Genomic DNA, 19,615 nt, shown 5'->3' on the forward strand with positions numbered 1-19,615 from the left:
CATAAGGGTGGTGTCATCTGTGTATCAAGTTATTCACATTTCTCATGCAATCTTGATTCCAGCTTGTGCTTCCTCCAGCCTGGCATTTCGCATGATGTACTCTGAATATAAGTTAAATAAGCAGGTGGCAATATACAGCCTTGATGTACTCCTTTCCTGATTTGGAACCAGTCTGTTGTTCCATGTCTGGTTCTAACTGTTGCTTCTTGATTGCTTCTTGACCTGCCTACAGATTTCTCAGGAGACAGGTAAGGTGGTCTGTTATTCCCATCTCTTTAAGAATTTTCCAGTTTGTTGTGATCCACACAGTCAAAGGCTTTGGTGTAGTTAATGCAGCAGAAGTAGATGTTTTTCTGGATCTCTCTTGCTTTTTCAATGATCCAGCAGATGTTGGTGATTTGATTTCTGGTTCCTCTGGCTTTTCTAAATCCAGCTTGAACATCTGGAAGTTCTTGGTTCATGTTCTGTTGAAGTCTGGGTTGGAGAATTTGGAGCATTACCTTGCTAGTGTGTGAGATGAGTGCAATTGTGCAGTAGTTTGAACATTCTTTGGCATTTCACTTCTTTGGGATTGGAATGAAAACTCACCTTTTCCAGTCCTGTGGCCACTGCTGAGGTTTCCAAATTTGTTGGCATATTGAGTGTAGCACTTTCACAGCATCATCTTTTAGGATTTGAAATAGTTCCAAACTGGTTCCGAACCGGGATGGACTACAAAGCGACAAAAAAGGAAGTAAGGAGAGAGGAAGTTGGATATAGTAGATGTCAAGCAAGAGAGGGTGCTGGTTTAGACTCGTAATAGCATTTTGCTTCACACAGCAGGGTGAGAAAGAGAATTAGGATGTATTTTGGAGGGAGAGCTAACAGGACTTACTAATGGATTAGATGAGGCCAGATTTTGACTGGTCCAAATCAGTGGATGAGTAAGTTTGGACTTTTGCAAATCGGTGCTTGAAGGAGCCATTTAGCTTAATGGGGAAGACTTTGGCAAGAATTAATTTGTGTGTGTTTGGGAGCATCAATACTGGCCATGTTGGTTTTTAAAAATAATAATTCTTGAAAAGAATAATAGAGTATCTATTAAGAGTTCAGATTTCAAATTGCCTCATAAAGTTATAAAATTTCTTACTTGTTAAAATACACATAAGATTACATTTGCCATTTTAGCCATTTTTAAGTGTACAGTTCAGTGGCATTAAGTACATTTACAGTGTTATGCAACCATCACCAGCATCTATCACCAGCCATGTGAGTTTTGAGATATCTGCTAATCAACCCACGGAGAAGGCAATGGCACCCCACTCCAGTACTCTTGCCTAGAAAATCCCATGGATGGAGGAGCCTGGTAGGCTGCAATCCATGGGGTCGCTAAGGGTCAGACATGCTGAACGACTTTACTTTCCCTTTTCACTTTCATGCATTGGAGAAGGAAATGGCAACCCACTCCAGGGTTCTTGCCTGGAGAATCCCAGGGATGGGGGAGCCTGGTGGGCTTCTGTCTATGGGGTCACACAGAGTCGGACACGACTGAAGTGACTTAGCAGCAGCAGCAGCAGCTAATCAACCCAAGTGCAATGCAGGAGACTTGGGTTCAGTCCCTGGGTCAGGAAGATCCCCTGGAGAAGGAAATTGCAACCCACTCCAGTATTCTTGCCTGGGAAATCCCATGGAGGGAGGAGCCTGGCGGTCTACAGCCCATGGGGCTGCAAGAGTCCCGATTTAGCAACTGAACAACAACAATAAGAGAAAAAAACTGTAAAACCCAAGTGGGGTTGTCCAGGAGCTCAGGATTGATATGGGCCAGAGGCATCATGAGATCACTTACAGAGAAAGTGTAGAGAGAGAAGAAAAGAAGGTAAGTACAGAGCCCCCAACATTTATAAATGTGGGTAGGTCAGGACACTGAGAACGAGTGTTAGTAAGGTGGGAAGAAAAAGCAGATATGTGTGGTATATGGAAGCCCTATTAGTTTTCTACGTCTGCTATAATAAGCTATTACAGATTGAGTGATTTAAACAACAGAAATTTATTTTCTTATAATTCTGAAGGGTAGAAGTCCAAGATCAAGGTGTTGGCAGGTTTGCTTTCTCCTGAAGTTTCTCTCTTTGGCTTGCTGATAGCTGCCTCATACAGCTTTTCCTCGGCTTGCTTAGGAGTCTCTGTGGTGTCTTCCTCTTCCAGTAAGGACACTAGTCGTATTGGATTAGGGCCCCACCCTTATGAATTCCCTTAACCTTAATTACCTCTTTAAATAGCCCTATCTCTAAAAATAGTCACATTGTGAGTTAGAATGTCAACATAAAAACTGAGGGGGGGATAAAATTCTGTCCATAAGAGAAGCCTATGGAAAAAAATTGCTTCCAGAAGGTGGAAGGGGTCAACTGTGTCAAATGCAGCTGAGAAGTTGAGTAAGATAATAGTGGCCTACTGGCTTCAGCATTAAGTAGGTCATTGTAACCTTGGTCAGAGTATTAAGAAAAGACTAATTAGGGCTTCCCTGGTGGCTCAATGGTAAAGAATCCTCTTGCCAACGCAGAAGACAGGGATTCCATCCTTGGTCCCAGAAGCAACTAAGTTGCCATGGAGCAACTAAGTCTGGGTACCTTGACTATTGAGCCTGTGTGCTAGAACCTGGCAACTGCAACTCTAGAGTGGGGAAACTGCAACTACTGAGCCCACAGGCTACAACTACTGAAGCCCACACACCCTAGAGTCTGTGCTCTGCAAGGAGAAGCCCATGCACTACCACTAGAGAGTAGCCCCTGCTCTCCACAACTAGAGAAAAGCCCACTCAGCAGAGATCTGGCACAGCCAAAATTAAATAAAATTATACATAAAAAAGAAAAGACTAGAGTAAATCAAGAAGACATGGAAAGTGATCAAGTGGAGAAACACGTATAGCAATCTTTTCAAGTTTTGGTGAGAAAGAGAACTGAAAATTGGGGTAGTAGGAAGAGAAAGTCATACAATAGTACAAAAAGAAGTCGAGTTAAATGTAAATTGAAGTGGATAATCCAGAAGAAAGAAAATTGTGGTGCAGGAGATTTAGAAAAGAATGATAACAAGAGTAAAATCCCTAAACAGACTAAGAAGATGAAATTCAATGAAAAAGTAAAGTTGTTGGCCTTCGATGACTGGGACCTGTCCCGCATATTAACAGAAGTGAGGTTAAATACATCACTCATTACATAATTTGCGGGGACCAGTGCAAAACGACAGTGTAGGCTCTCTTGTTAAAAAATTTCAGACTGCAGCAGAAGAGCATTAATCCAAGCACAGAGTCCTCTAACTCCGGGGCCCCTGCGACTGCACAATTTACGTAGAGCATGTGATGATGACGGAGGTAGACTTCTCTCTGGGCGGGTCCGTTCTCCTTTTCGGGCCTCAATTGACCCGTGGGAAGGTTAGAGAAGATAACCAAGAACATTTCCCACTTCACCCCTCTACAAGCTGGGAGGTCACACCCAAGGCGTAGGAACAAAGTTTGTGCCTTTTTTTTCAATTCTAACCATGCCGGATTAGGGCTCAGGCCTTTCTGGAAGGCTCCAAAAAGCGTCTGGTGACCATAGCAACTTACACCGAACTCTGCGGCCTTCCGCTCCGCCCACCGCTTCACGAACGCGCTCTTTGATTGGCTCAGCAGGTTGACCAATGGCCGGCAAAGCGGGCTATCTGCCGCGCGGTCAATGGCCGTAGGTTCGAAGCGGGGCGGGACGTGAGAGTGAGCGGGAGGGCCTGGGCGGTGCAGCGCCTGCGTGTTTCCGGCGCCGCAGCGGAAGACGGGGGACTGGAGCCGTTGGACCGGACGCGATCCGAAGGGTTGGGAAGCTCGGGACGCGAGTGCGGAGCTCGGATTTCGGAGCGTGGCTCGCAGCTGGCACGATGGGCGGAGAGCAGGAGGAGGATCGGTTCGACGGCATGTTGCTGGCCATGGCGCAGCAGCACGAGGGCGGCGTGCAGGAGGTAACTGCCCGCGCGGCGTTGGCTGGGCCCGCCTACACGGGGGAAGGCCCCAGCCACGCTCTCTCCGTCCTTCTCTGCCTTCGAGAAGCCGAGATACACCCCTGGGCCTCGCGGGCTCTGGGATTCCCCTCCACATTCTTAGTGCACTCGAGCTTCCGGTCTGGCCTACTCGTACCAGGCCTCTCACTCGTACCAGGCCTGGTCCCCGCCACCTCCCGAGACCTCTCAGTAGTTTCTGCCTTTGCAGCTCCGGCGTCGCTGCACCCGCCCCCCCGGAAAAGCCCCAGAGTTTTGGGATTTACCCCCCCCCTCCCCACACTCTTTCGGCTCCGTTTCTCCGTTGGTGGCCGCCCCCGAAGAGCATCCCTTGGGATGAACCTTTCTAAACATTGCGACTTGCCTGTACGGAGACTTGGAGCGAACGAAAGAATGTGAGAGTGGGAGGCGATATTAACACGTGGTCTTGAATGGGGGAACAGGAGGCCGATGTTCACGATTGCTCTACACCGCACCTACCAACTTGGGACCCTTCTATGTCTCCCAGCCTCAGTTTCTTTATTTGAGATACAGCTACGAATCCTTATATTTCCTGAATTTGTAGGAGAGTAGTGTCTTGAAGAGAGGGACAGTGAGGAATTCTCAGTAACCAGGCTTGGACAGTCAGCACGTATTTGTTCGAGTGATTGACGTGTGCAGGAACATAATTCCTGCGTAGTGACCAGACCCAGTAACACAGAGTGGATGAAGGATAAGGAGCAACTTAGAAGAGGTTCTGGAATTGGTGTTTTGAACCATGAAAAAGTTCCAAAGGTAGAAAAGCCTGTCAAGATTAGTCTCCTTATTAAAGACACCGAAGGAACTTACCCAAGATCATCCAACAGGCTCCTGACCTGGAGGGGACCAGCATCTTTAGGCCAGTGTGTGCATTCCACAGACCATTTCAGGTTCTGTGTCTCTCTGGGGAAAAAAGTTTCGAGCTTTCCATTCCCGTTCTCTCATTCAGGTAGGTACCTGTGGTGACCAAGGACTCTTAAGCCCTTTGAGGTCGGAAGAGTGTTATTAATTTGAGGATGTGAAAGGCTCCCTCTCCCCACCCCACCCCCCCAAATTGTTGACACAACTGAATTTGGAGTGTATTCATTTTTGAGTGAACTGAAAAAAGTGTGTAGAAGCAGGAATTTAAACCATTGAGATTAAAATCTAGTATCGGATTTAGAACCACTCTCTTGGGCAAATAAAAGGGCTTAGTTATAGATGCTAACCTTAGGTCACCACTAGATCATTTCGTTCATCAGAATGTTTGTTGAGCGTGTACTCTGAGTCAGGTCTGGTGCTGGGCACTGAGGATGCTGACAGTCACGGTTCATGGTGCATGCTTATGTGGACTTCACTCTCCTGCAGAGGGTCTCTTGCTCTGGACCAGACACTGCTAGGGACCTCACCTCCTTTACTTCCTTTGGTTCTCACAAAGGATCCTCACGTATATCCCTGGAAATAGGTCCTGCTGATGTTTCTCTTTTTGGAGTTAAGAAACTTTCCTAAGGTCACAGAGCCCATGTATATCAGTCTTGATACCCAAACTGATGTTCTTAAACCACTTGGCTACCAAGCCAGAATTAGTTGGTCTGAACTTTCTTTCAAATGGCTTCGTTTGTTCCCTTCCTTCTAGCTCTGCCCTAGTAACTTATCCAGTGCCACTCTGGATGGGTTTTTTACTATGTGAAGAGGAAAGGTGGGCCCCAGATGTTTCAAGCCCTAGATGCCCGTATCCTCAGGCTGCCTCTGGCACCACAAAAAATGTGAAATATATATACACGTGCTCACAAGAAAATGAGAAATCTGGGACTTCCTGGTGGTCCAGTGGGTAAGAATCGGCCTGCCAGTGCAGAGGACACGGGTTTGATCCCTTGTCTGAGAAGGCACCACATGTCGTGGAGCAGCTATCGTGTCTAGGACTCAACTACTGAGTCCATGCCTAGAGTCCATGCTGTCCAAGAGAAGCCACTGCGGTGAGAAGCCTGTGTGCCACAGTGAAGAGCAGCGCGTGCTCACCACAACTAGGAGAAAGCCTGTGTGTCACAGTGAAGACCCTGTGCAGCCAAAAATAAATGAAAAAGAATTGAGACGTCTGCCTTTTGAGTGATCTGGGTAAAGTTAGTTTAGGCTTCCTGGCAGAAGTGACAAAGCCCGGGCCTGTGGGGAGGACGTGTCTCGGTTGAGAGGCTGGGGGTGAAACAGTCTAGTCCCAGGTTCCCTCCTAGGCTGAGAGAGTTCGCTTCTGTGCAGTTGAAGGGCTCCTGAGGTGGCATCTCTCCAGCTTCTGTCTTTGTATTCTTTCAGCTGGTGAACACTTTCTTCAGCTTCCTTCGACGCAAAACAGACTTCTTTGTTGGAGGAGAAGAAGGCATGGCAGAAAAGGTGAGTGTTGAGGGCCTGTGTCCTTTGAGCAGCTCTGTTTCTCCAGAAGAGCTGACCTGACCTTCTTGGTCATACTAATAACTGTTAGCAGAAGTAAAACGCCAAGGGCAAAGAGGCAGGGAAGGGAAACAAGCTGTTGTTTATTAAAGCCTCTCACCTCACCAACTGCATTACCTACCCTATTCCCCGTGGTCCTTTAACTGTTTGAGGGGCAGGCGTTACTGTCCCCATTTACAAAGGAGGAAATCAGTGTGAGTTATAGGAAAGCCAGGATTGTCCGGATTCTTGAGCTGAGTTATGGGAGAGCCAGGGTTGGAACCAGAGTCTCTTGTAAAACTGCTTTCTGCCCCTTACACAACGCTTCTTGGTTCCTTTTCTCCATTGAGGAAAGTGAAAGTGTTAGTCTGTCAGTTGTGTTCGATTCTTTGTGACCCCATGGACTGTAGCCCTCCAGGCTCTTCTGTCCATGAAATTATTCAGGCGAGCATACTGGAGTGGGTAGCCATTCCCTTCTCCAGGGGATCTTCCCAACCCAGGGATCGAACCCGGGTCTCCTGCATTGCAGGAGATTCTTCACTGTGTGAGCCACCAGGGAAGCCCAGGTTTTATCTAATTACCTCACTGGGAGATGAGAGTAGTCAAATGTTAGAAATTGAGCTTAGAAGACAGGTATAGGAAAACTCAAAACCAACCAATCCTAGTCTTCTTGGATTCTGTGACCCAAAGTTCAGGGATTTGAGAATAGTGGTGGTGGTTTTGTTTTTAATTGTCTATCTCATATATATATATATGTATGTATGTATGTATCTTTTCTAGGTTCTTTTCCATTATAGGTCATTATAAGAAATTGAATATGGTTCCCTGTGTTATACAGTAGGTCCTTTTGTGTGTGTGTGTATGTGTTTTGTATATAGTAGTGTGTATCTGTTAGTCCCAGATTACAAATTTACCCCCCCACCTTGGTAACCATAAGTTTATTTTCTATGTTTGTGAATCTAGTTCTGTTTTGTAAATAAGTTCACTTGTACCATTTTTTTTAAGATTCCACATATAAGTGATATCATACAATATCTGTCTTTCTCTGACTTAATTTACTTAGTGTGATCATCTCCAGGTCCATCCATGTTGTTGCAAATGGTGTTATTTCATTTTTTAAATGGCTGAGTAATATTCCTCTGTGTGTGTGTGTGTACACCACATCTTTATGCATTCATCTGTCATTGGACATTTAGATTGCTTTCATGTCTTAGCTATTGTAAGTAGTGCTGTTGTGAACATTGGAGTGCGTGTATCTTTTCAAATTAGAATTTTTGTCTTTTCTGGATATATGCCTAGGAGTGGGATGGCTGGATCATATGGTAGCTCTATTTTTAGTGTTTTAAGGAACCTCCATACTGTTCTCCACGGTGGCTGCACCAATTTACATTTGCACCAACAGTGTACAAGGGTTCCCTTTTCTCCTCATCCTCTCAAGCATTTATTATTTGTAGACTTTTTGATGATAGCCATTCTGACTGCTGTTAGGTGATTCCTGAGGATTGTGCTTTATGGTACAGGTTCTGAGAGTTTGAATGTCTTCTGTTTCCCCTAGGTTGTAATTATATTTTTGAAGATTTGTAAATAATGAAGAAGATGTCATTTCACTGAACTGTGAAAACTGACAGTTGTTTTCAGTTAAACAGGAGACATAATAACCAAAAGGAGACATTTTACAAACTGCTTTCTGAGACCTGAGTTCTAAGAAGCTGAAATGCTTGATAATATGCCCTCTGAGGCTACTCTGTAGTAAGGACATGGTCCTGGAGTAGGAGTCCTGGGTTCTTGGTCTAGCTGTGTGGCCTGGTTGATTTCCCACCAATTCTCTGGTCCTTTTAATCTTCAACCTGTCAAGCAGAAGAAGGTGGACTCACTGACCTTTAGGACCCTTTCTGGCTCAAATATGCTTTCTGTATTAGCACTGCTGCTGCTGCTAAGTCACTTCAGAGGTGTCCGACTCTGTGCGACCCCATAGATGGCAGCCCACAGGCTCCCCTGTCCCTGGGATTCTCCAGGCAAGAACACTGGAGTGGGTTGCCATTTCCTTCTCCAATGTGTGAAAGTGAAAAGTGAAATTGAAGTCGCTCAGTTGAGTCTGACTCTTAGCGACTCCATGGACTGCAGCCTACCAGGCTCCTCCATCCATGGTATTTTCCAGGCAAGAGTACTGGAGTGGGCTGCCATTGCCTTCTCCGGTATTAGCACTGGCACCTCCTATTTTTCTGTGAGCCAGACTTTGCCATAAAATATCAGCATTCATTCATTGATATGGGGAGAGGTGGGAGGGGGATTCAAGATGAGGAACACATGTACCCCCAGGGCAGATTCATGTCAATGAATTGCAAAACCAATACAATAATGTAAAGTAATTAGCCTCCAGTTAAATAAATAAAAAAGAAAAAAAATGCGCTGAACACTTAACACTTTGCCGGTGTTAGCTACTGTGACAGAACCATTGGGATAGCGGAGGTGAATACAGACACGGTCTTCGTTTTCATGGATCTCACAGTGTAGACTCCTTAGTAAAGCCTACGCCCCCCCCACCAAAAAAGACAGTGAGGAAGTGGTGGGTGTTTGGATAGAAGTCCTAGGAGCATAAAATGACGACTAACCTAGGTTGGGGGCTCAAGGACGATCTGAGGAAGAGGGCCTGAGGTATGAAGCTTGAGCGAAGTAGCAGGCAGAAGGGAGAGAGATGAACAGTATTGAGAAGTGGTGTCTCGGGCGTATCACAAGGATGACGGTAGCTGTTCTGTATTGGACGTCTGCTGGTTCCTCTGTTACGCTCCTTGCCTCTTTGTTCCCTTAGAGTCTCCTGGGAGGTTGGTTGGACTCTCAGGCAGAAACCTGTCCAGCCTTCCCAACTGGTCTCCAGTTGTAACACCAGTAAATCCTTTGTGCTGAGGACCTGCTGTGCGCCGGGCTACCAGATAAATCCTTTCCAAGTGTATTGGTTGAGAGCATGTTCTCCGGAGCTAGGCAGATGTGGCTGAATCCTGGTGGGCCCCTTTCCCTGCTTGACAACTGCTTTGGATGAATCACACTATGAGCCTCATTCCCCCCTCCTGCCCCCGGAAGAGGGGATAATCTTTCTCTCACGAGGCTGTTGTGAGGATAAAGAGTGTTGCTGGCACATGAGAGTACAAGATCACAGTCCCTTTTTTGAACCTCTTGGGGCCAGATGTATTTTGGGATTTAGAGTTCTTGGATTTTAGGGTTAAATATGCAATGTATTGCCTCCTAAAATCCAAAAGAATTCTAATCCCCAAACACATCTGGCCCCAATAGGTTCAAAAAAGGGAGTGTGAACTTGAATTCTTGGGCTTTGCTGGTGGCTCAGACGGTAAAGAATCTGCCTGCAATGCAGGAGACCCTGGGTTGGATCCCTGGTCTGGAAGATCCTGCAGAGAAGGGAATCGCTACCCACTACCTCCAGTATTCTTGCCTGGAGAATTCCATGGACAGAGGAACCTGGCGGGTTACAGTCCGTGAGGTTGCAAAGAGTCAGACACCACTGGGCGACTAACACTTTCACAGTGCATATACTGTATACAGTCCAGGGGTCAGGAGCAGCGTAATGTAATGAAACATTGATATTTATGCAGAGAAGGGTATATCCATATTTATGCCAAGATATGAAGACTAAGTACTTTCATGCTTCAAACTTAGAGAAACAGAAAAACACTAGTTTTTATAGCTTTTGAAGCTAGGCATTATGGATTTGCGTAAAGGCCATAACGATCAAATCAATGTTATTGACATAGGAATAACTAGCATGCTTGCTAAGTCACTTCAGTTGTGTCTGACTCTTTGCAACCCTGTGGACTGTAGCCTGCCAGGCTCCTCTGTCCATGGGATTCTCCAGGCACGAATACTGGAGTGTGTTGCCATGCCCTCCTCCAAGGGATCTTCCGGGCTCAGGGATAGAACCTGTGTGTCTTAGGTCTCCTGTATTGCCAACTAGGGCCACCTGGGAAGCCTGTTGTACTCGTATCTAGAAATAAATTGCAGATGAAAAAGAGCTTAGTAAGGAAAGCTAGGAGACTATGTATAACCTTGTGTGGAAGAGATCTTGCAAGGATAGAAACCTGGAAGCTGTAGAATAAAAGATAGCTGTGTGTTTCTTCAGATATAGAAACTGTGGCAGAAGAGACACAATGACATATATTCATTTGGAAAACAATAGATCTGGGGAAAATGTGCATTGCAGAGGACAGATAAAATTTAGGAGCCAATTTAATATGCAGGAGCTCTTATAAGTTGACAGGAAAAGGATAAATGGAAAAATGGGCCATTCCATGAGGAGCATATGAAAAGATGCTTACATTCAGAAGTAATCAAGGAAATGTAGGTGAAGTAAACCGTGAGATGCCCTTTTTTTCTTGTCAAACTGACAAAACTATATTTTTTTAATTGCTTACAGGGATGTGGGAAAAAAGGGCACTCTTCAGACATTGCTGGTAAAAGTGAATTATAGTTCTTTTTTTGTTATAAAAGATGCTCAATATCACTAGTCATTAGAGAAAGGCAGATAAAAACCAGTGAGATGTTGTCACCTCACACTCACTAGGATGGATTCTGTCAGAAACCCTCAGAAATACTGCTGGATAAGGTTGTGGAGAAATTGGGACTCTTGTGCACTGTCAGTGGGAATTTAAAATAGTGCAGCTGCTGTGGAGAACAGTATGGCAGTGCCTCAGAAAATTTAAAAATAGAGCTACCGTATGACCCAGCAATCCCATTTACCACCTGAAATTGGAAGCAGGGTCTTTTTTTTTTTTTTTAATTTTTGGCTGTGCTGGGTCTTAATTACTGTGTGGACTTTTCTCCAGTTTCGGCGAGTGGGGACTACTGTCTAGTTGTGCACAGGCTTCTTATGGCGATGGCTTTTCTTGTTGCAGAGCGTGGTCTCTAGGACAAGTGGGCTTCAGTATTTGCAGCACGTGGGTTCAGTAATTGCGGTTCCTGGGCTCTAGTGCCCAGCTCAGTGGTTGTGGTGCATGGGCTTAGTTGCTCTGCGGCATGTGGGATCTTGGATCAGGGATCGAACCTGTGTCTCCTGCATTGGCAGGTAGGTTCTTTACCACTGAGCCAGCAGGGAAGCCCTGGAAGCAGGATCTTGAAGAGAGATTTGCACACCCATAGCAGTACTGTTCATAAGAGCCCCAAACTGGAAGCAATCCAAGCATTCATTGATAGATAAGTCAACAAAATGTCATATATCCATGTAATATAATATCATTCGGGCTTCCCCGATGGCTCAGCAGGTAAAGAATCTGCCTGCAATGCAGGAGACACAGGAGATGCAGGTTCAGTCCCTGGGTCAGGAAGATCCTGGAGGAGGAAGTGGCAACCCACTCCAGTGTTCTTGCCTGGAAAATTCCATGGACAGAGGAGCCTGGCAGGCTACAGTCCATGGAGTTGAGGGTCGGGCTAGACTGAGCACACACATAGGTACATGTTATTCAGCCTTCTAAAGTAAGGCAGACAAGAGCACATACTGTTAGTCCATTTATATGAAGTTCTAGAACAGGAGTGTGTCTTCTCCCTCAGACGTGTCCCCGCACTCCACGGTCAGGTCCATGACCTCATGCCTTTGGGTTTAGCTTAGGCATCTCTCAGGAGGCTTCCTTGGCCAGTCCGGGGGGACCCTCTCTACTCTCCCGTCGCCCCAGCTGGGTCAGGGGAAGCTGTGCAGGTACGCCCAGCGGACCTCCGGGGGCCTAGAACTGGCCCCGCCCTCCTCACCGCTTCCTCACTCTGCTGGGCTCTGGTTCCCAAAGACACGTCCAGTGATAGAAGCTCGACTCTGACAGCCTGCCACTTGGCACCCTGAGTAGGCTATAGTCTCGCAGGGGTCTCTGCCTGGGCCTGGGCCCAGGTAAAGCTGGTGGGAGGAGACTGGGAGGAGGGATCAAGGCTACTGGCCTTGACTCTGCCTGGTGGTTCAGCTCTGCCCTCATCTGCCCTCCAGGAGCTGGGAAGGAACAGGACGAATGGGATGTGATTCACTGGAGCTGGGAGAGGGGACGGCCCCGTTCCTGCCTCCCCTTGGCCACTGGTTAGCAGATGGCCTGAGTTCAAGGTCTCCCCGATTAGGGTGGAACCGCCTCTGCTGGCGTAATTGGGCCATGACCATCCCCTTCTGTTGACAGCACAGTGGCCTTCAGGTGGCTCATTTCTTTCTTGCACCTCATTTTGTTAACCCATTTGGTTTCGGGGTGCTTTTGGTACCCTTAACCTCGGAGAGTGTGGAGGTAGTGTAATGTGGCGTGAAGTTGGAGGTTTGAGGGTAACAGGAAGAGTTGGCACCCAATGAATGATAAGCCACAGGGCATTTGGCAGAACCCTAGGCCTAGAAGCCCATGGCTGACTTCAGTGATCCTGAGCCTCACGTGGTTCCCCTCAACTCTTGCAGATCCATTTCCCTCTAGCTCTGGCTCAGAGATTCTTGAAAGATGGTTTGTTGACCACTGATCATGTGGTGGGGGTCCTGTGAAGCCTCCTCCAGGTGTGTGGGTTGACACAGAGTTGGGTTTCCTAAGTTGGGTAAATTCCTGAGTCTGCCAAAGGAGAAGAGGTGAAATTGAACAGACACTTGAGCTGGTCCTGGAGGATAAGAAGCTGTTTGCAAGGTGACCTGGGAGTAGAGGCAAGGATATTCTAGGCAAAGAACAGCTATGTAAGACTGCTTTTAGAAATAATATGGTAGAAGCACAGAGAGATGACCTCAGGGTCACACAGGTAGAAGGAGTAGGCCAGGATCTCAGATGTAGGTGTGACTCAAGTATGCATGAATTGGCCAGGAGGGCTTGTTAAAAGTACAAATTGCTGGGCCATACCCCTGGGATTTCTGATTCAGTAGGCCTGGAGTAGAGCCTGAGATTCAGCATTTCTAACAAATTCTGGGTGATGCTAACATATTCTATGGATCAGGGGAACTGCATTTCAGGAGCTTCTGATGTAAAACATGAGGTGTAACCATTCCTCCTATTGTTACCTTCATGGCAGAGAAGGTGCTTCTCCCAGTTGACCCTGGGTTAGCCTCAGCCAGGCAGGGGGTGTTGGGAAGCCAGCAGTTCATGTGTAGTTGGTTTGTGGCTAGGACTGTGCCAGTCTCTTGACAAGTGTCATATGCAGTCTTCACGACAGCTGATGAAACTGAGGCTTAGAAAGGTCAAAGTTGTTTCCTTGTCCAAGGCCACAGAGCCAGACCCTGTGGTAACAGTATTGGGGTCACTTTTGGGCCACAGGGGGAGGCAGCTAGCACGAAGCAGGTTAGAAGCATCCTAGGAAGGCGTCGTGGGAGAGGAGGGATTTGAAATGGTTAGCTTACAGGCCGAGGGGAGGAAGACGCTGGCCTTTTCCCTCCAGAAAGCTCTTTCTGTCCTGAGAGCTGAGGAAAAGCTTCTCAGAGGGGCTGAGGCTGGAGTTCTCCTGACAGCTTCACTCTGCTGTGAAGGACTTTCAAAGCACTTATCACTTCGTCTGCCCGACATTCCTGTGAGGTAGGGACTCATCTTCGATGATGAGGACTCTGAAGCTCCCCTGGGATCTTCCCGACCCAGGGATCGAACCTGTATCTCCTACAGTGGCAGGTGGATTGTTTAACCACTGAGCCACCAGGGAAGCCCATTAACACCATTAATAGGTTAAGTAATTAGCCTATTACAATAATACAAAAATACAATAGCTAGTGTGTGACATGGGGAAGGCGATGGCATCCCACTCCAGTACTCTTGCCTGGAAAATCCCATGGGAGGAGCCTGGTAGGCTGCAATCCATGGGGTCGTTTAGAGTCGGACACGACTGAGCGGCTTCACTTTCACTTTTCACTTTCATGCATTGGAGAAGGAAATGGCAACCCACTCCAGTGTTGCCTGGAGAATCCCAGGGATGGGGGAGCCTGGTGTGCTGCCATCTATGGGGTCACACAGAGTCGGACACAACTGAAGCGACTTAGCAGCAGCAGCAGCAGTATGTGACAAAGCTGTATGTGACAACTGCAGGTTGTCCAGTTTCAGTGTTGGGTCTTACCCCGTGGACTGCCTTTTTTTTTAAGTGGTTGCTATTTATTGAAGCAGATACTTTGCAGATATTCTCATTACAACTCAGTGAGATAGATGTGTATTAAATCCCATTTTAAAGATGTGGAAACTGAGGTTCTAAGTACAGTGCCTTGCCCAGGCATTCAGAGATGGGACTGGCTTCATGTCTTGGAACGTGTCTTCTCCCCTGATGCCTCTTAGCCTTCTCTTCCTTCCTCAGCTTATCATGCAGACCTTCAACCACCACAACCAGCTGGCACAGAAGGCCCGGCGGGAAAAGCGAGCTCGGCAGGAGACTGAGCGGCGGGAGAAGGCGGAGCGGGCAGCCAGGTTGGCCAAGGAGGCCAAGTCAGAGATCTCCGGGCCCCAGATCAAGGAACTGACTGATGAGGAGGCTGAGAGGCTACAGCTGGAAATTGACCAGGTAGGGGTGGGCTTCCCTCCCCTGCCCACTGACCCCTATGGACCCTAGAAGTGGGGCCCCTCTTGCCAGCTGTTTTCCCCTTTGCCACAGAAAAAGGATGCCGAGAATCAGGAGGCTCAGCTCAAGAACGGTAGTCTTGGCTCACCAGGGAAGCAGGTGAGATGGACTGCAGGGGTTTGGTAACTTCTGGGGCTCTTCACCCACTCCCTTTCTCTGGAAGGCCCACCACACCGTTCCCTTAGCTTTGGGAATCCTCCTTATACTCCAGGATCCCACATTGGACCAAAGTGGGTTAAAAAAAAACTCCAGAGCTCACTGGCTTAATTTAAGCCTTGGCAGAAAAGCCAGAGAGACAGAGCTGGGCAGTGCTGTATGGACACCATGCAGGGGGCTCGGGTCTGGGATGGGTTTCTCTGACACGCCTGGGGCATGTTCTCCTCAGGGCTGCTCCCGCTCCCACATAATCCTTGGGGCACTCCTTCAGCTCTTCAGAGGTTCTGGTCTGAGGCTGGGTCCCCACCCTCCAGACAGAGAAGAAGGAAACTGACCATTTGGCAGGCTGGTTTTCCTTTAGAACAACTCCACTGGCGGCCACCTCCTGACCTGCTCTGGGCTGGGCTTCCTTCCCAAGTCCCTTGGCTGGGTCCCTGGGGTCTGTCTCTGACTGCCACCACCCTAGCTGTCCCACGGTCTCCCCATCAGAGCCAACAGAGAGCCAAACAGGTTTTACCTCTGACTCATGATGGGCCATGGGCTGGGCAGGGACCAGGTCTTCTGTGTTTTCTGTGGCTGTATGTGCCATGCCAGCCAGTGGGGTTCAGTCTGGGTCTGTCAGGGAAGTAGCCGAGCACCCCAATTGTGAGCAGGAGGCGGAGGAGGAGGAGGAGGACGAGGACGAGAAGGACAAAGGGAAACTGAAGCCCAACCTCGGCAACGGGGCGGACCTGCCCAGTTACCGCTGGACCCAGACCCTGTCAGAGCTGGACGTGAGTACAGGGGTTGGGGCAGCAGGGAGGGGGCCGGCCTGGGGCGCCCCCTGACTGCTTCTGGCCCGTGCAGCTGGCCGTGCCCTTCCACGTGAACTTCCGGCTGAAGGGGAAGGACGTGGTGGTGGACATCCAGCGGAGGCATCTCCGTGTGGGGCTTAAGGGACAGCCAGCGATCGTGGATGGGGAGCTCTACAACGAGGTGAAGGTGGAGGAGAGCTCGTGGCTCATCGAGGACGGCAAGGTGGTGACGGTGCATCTGGAGAAGGTGCGAAAGGCTCCGCCTCCTGCCCTGTGTCCTGATTGGCTGTTCCTGAACTTGGGGGTCCTGCTGGAGGCCTGATGGGCTATCTTATTTCATCCCCACAGTAAGACTTTTATAGTAGGTCTGTCACATTTTAGAATCAGAAAAAGGGCAGCTCAGGAGATCCGCCCAGCTTTTGCCTCTAGGAGAGGGTGGAGTTAAGGGTCTGGATTGACTTGAGCACCAAGGCCTTTTCCTTTCTGTTAGGTTTTTGTTGTTGTTCTACCAGTTTATTGCTACTAACCCATCTCCCCCCACCCTCATGCATGCGTGCTCAGTCATGCAACCCCATGGACTGCAGCCCACCAGGCTCCTCTGTCCATGGACTTCTCCAGGCAAGAATACGGGAGTGGGTTGCCATTTCTTTCTCCAGGTCCATTAGGTTTTTTCCTAGTTTTTATTTTGGGTATGAATTTTTATTTTGGGTCTTAGTTGCCATGTGCGGGATCTTCCTTGTGGCATATGGGATCTTTAGTTGCAGCACATGGGATCTAGTTCCCTGACCAGGGATGGAACCTGGGCCCCGTGCCTTGGGAGCTCAGAGTCTTAACCACTGGACCTACCAGGGAGTCCCTCCATTAGGTTTGTATCGATACAAGCATTCAATTCAGCAAATACTTGAACACCTACTATGTGCCAGAGACTGTTCTAAGTGCTGGAGGGAGAACTGAACAAGACAAAACTATGCCCCCCGGGAAGCCCACCTTCTCCCCTTCTCAGAGAACTGGGATACAGACCCAGTAAATGAACGTGGTCTCTGGGAAGTGCCAGGGTCCAAGGAAAGTGTCCCATGGCACATCCTGCCTGGCCCAGCTCACCTGACCCGCTGTGGCTGCCTCTCACTCACTCACTCTGTGCCCTTGCGTTTCCTCCCACCTGGAATGTCCTTCCCTGCTTTTTTAATGTGGTTCATGCGTGTCACTTAAGGCCCAGCCCATGTGTGTCGTCCTAACCTCTCCCTCTACCCTGGACGAGTATCTCCCTCTGTACTTTATTCTTTCCCTTATCATGCTGACTGTCTCCGTGTCTGTCTCCCCCAGCCACCGGGGAGGGCAGAGGTCTTGCCCATCTGCCCCTAGGTCCCAGTTCAGGCCTCACAAGTCCCTGACGCAGGATGTGGCTGGGAGAGAGTTTGGTTCTGGAAGAGCTGGGGGTGGTCACCAGGGTCCAGAGTGAGCCACCACCCATCCCCGGGTGGCCCTCCTCTTCCTCTCAGATCAACAAGATGGAGTGGTGGAGCCGCTTGGTATCCAGTGACCCCGAGATCAATACTAAGAAGATCAACCCTGAGAACTCCAAGGTGAGCCCGGGCTGGTTGGAGGAGCTGCGACTGGGAGGTCTGGGGCCTCGGTGGCCCCAGGGCTCCACCCACCCTGTCACTGTCACCCCCAGCTGTCAGACCTGGACAGCGAGACCCGGAGCATGGTGGAGAAGATGATGTACGACCAGAGGCAGAAGTCCATGGGGCTGCCCACCTCGGATGAGCAGAAGAAACAGGAGATCCTGAAGAAGTGAGCGGCGCAGAGACGGGAGTTTGGGGGAGGTGTCTACGGGTGACAGTGGCGAGTGTTTACTGAGCAGAACACAGGAGCTGCCCCGCCCCTTCCAGGATAAGCCAGCCAAGTTTATGGCTTTGTAGCCTTGGCTTGCCTCCCCTAATCACTTACTGAGGTCATCTTGAGGGCAAGGCCACCGCGGGGTAGGAAAGGGTAACAGGCGGTCACCGTCACCAGCAGAAAGAGCAGTGCCAGTGTTGGCACCTCGGCATCCAGCCTTGGGGAGACCTTGGGGGCCCCACTCCTGCCTGGTGTGGCTCCAGGTTGCTGAGAGTTGTAAACAGATGAGACCTCATGTTGGAGGCTGAGAGAAAGGGACACATTTGGGGGAGACAGATGGCCTATCTCACCTTCCTGCTTTGTCTCTGCAGGTTCATGGATCAGCATCCAGAGATGGACTTTTCCAAGGCCAGATTCAACTAGCCCCTGTGTTTGCTCCCCTGAACTCTCCAGGCTGAACTCCCGGCTTCCCACTTTCCTCTCCCACCCTTCCTGGGACTGGTGGGCAGGGCCAGGGCAGGCACAGGGCTGGCTGGCACACACAGGTCCCAGGCCATCATGGGAGAAGGGCTTGGGCCTTGGGGGGTCTTGTCCTCCCCAGCTGGCCTGCTGTTACACATTAAAACCATTTACCCAATTCCACTTGTGTCCTCTCTTCCCTCTGGCCTTTATCTGGGGTTCAGGCCTCTTAGGACTGCTGCTGGGACCTGGGGGCTTGACTGCTCACCCAGGCTCTGTCGTGTGATCTAGGGCAAGTCCTTGCCCTTCCCTGGGCTCAGTACTCAAATACTTAAATAGAGGATTCAGACAAGGCTTTTAGTCTGTGTATGATTTTGAACAAAAGGGGTTGGTTACAGGCATTAAACATATGTCAGATTCTCCAAGGGGCCCATGACTCAGCAGCATTTAAGACTAGCCTGACTTGATTGCATTTTCATCTCTTGAGACAATTTCCCACTGCACTGGGTCTGTCCTCTAGTCCTGGAGCAAGTGTTTTTAAAACTACACACTACTTCCCAGAGGCAGAGAGCAAGCAGCAAAGGCTAGGGACACTGCCTAGGCCTCAGATAGGCTTTGTGTGTGGTGGGGATCTGGCTTGGAAGATACGGGGAAGCCCAGTGGAACCTGTTGTGTGTCTTTGACCTGGACCCTTTCAGATTTTAGGGCTTCTCTGAGTGAGCCGCTGAGGCCATGCTAGGGTTGGAGAGGTGTTCTCTTTTGCCCCAATCCAGCCACCAGAGCTGACCCTTGCCCTGCTTTGGCAGGAAGTACAGGTCACAGTGCAGAGTGCCATAGAGGTTATGGTAACAAGAGGAATGGGTTCACTTGCCCAGGGTGCTATGCCCTGTGAGCCACGGGTGACCCCTGAGTTTCTAGGACACAGCATATGTGTCCTTTTGGCATCTCAGAATAGCTTGTTAAAGACTTAAGGTATGCAGTATTTGGCTTTGTTTATCAAACGTACAAACCCCTTTTTCTGGGAATGCCAGTAGTGGTTCCCAAGGCTGAGCTTGGATAATGGGGCTGAAAAATAGCTTTGGCCCTAGAGGCCCATTTTCTAAGCTCTCAGATTGCTTCTTGGCAGGAAAGCTGTGACAAACCTACACTGTATTAAGTAGCAAAGACATCACTTTGCTGACAAAGGTCTGTATAGCCAAGGCCGTGTTCTTTCCAGTAGTCACGTATGGATGTGCGAGTGGAACCATAAAAAAAGCAGAGAACTAAAGGATTGATGCGTTCAGACTTTGGTGCTGGAAACGACCCTTGAGAGGTCTCTTGGAAAGCAAGGAGATCAAAACAGCCAATCTTAAGGGAAATCAACCCTGAATATTCTCTGGAAGGACTGATACTGAAGCTGAAGCTCCAATACTTTGGCCACA

The 19,615-nt window shown here is 48.9% G+C and overlaps 1 protein-coding gene across 1 annotated transcript; it reads left to right on the top strand.

Moving 5' to 3' along the window:
- The first annotated feature begins 3,766 nt into the window (after positions 1 to 3,766).
- On the top strand, positions 3,767 to 18,388 carry NUDC (nuclear distribution C, dynein complex regulator). The gene is made up of 9 exons (XM_055397978.2): positions 3,767 to 3,963; positions 6,304 to 6,381; positions 14,686 to 14,889; positions 14,980 to 15,045; positions 15,756 to 15,875; positions 15,949 to 16,143; positions 17,396 to 17,479; positions 17,572 to 17,690; positions 18,107 to 18,388. Exons 1-9 carry the CDS (start codon positions 3,883 to 3,885, stop codon positions 18,156 to 18,158), a joined length of 999 nt encoding a protein of 332 aa, XP_055253953.1. The 5' UTR covers positions 3,767 to 3,882; the 3' UTR covers positions 18,159 to 18,388.
- The last annotated feature ends 1,227 nt before the right edge of the window (positions 18,389 to 19,615 follow it).

Source organism: Moschus berezovskii, chromosome 2 (genome assembly GCF_049115385.1).
Source record: "Moschus berezovskii isolate FMDL1 chromosome 2, NW_MosBer_1.0, whole genome shotgun sequence".
NCBI lineage: Eukaryota > Metazoa > Chordata > Mammalia > Artiodactyla > Moschidae > Moschus > Moschus berezovskii.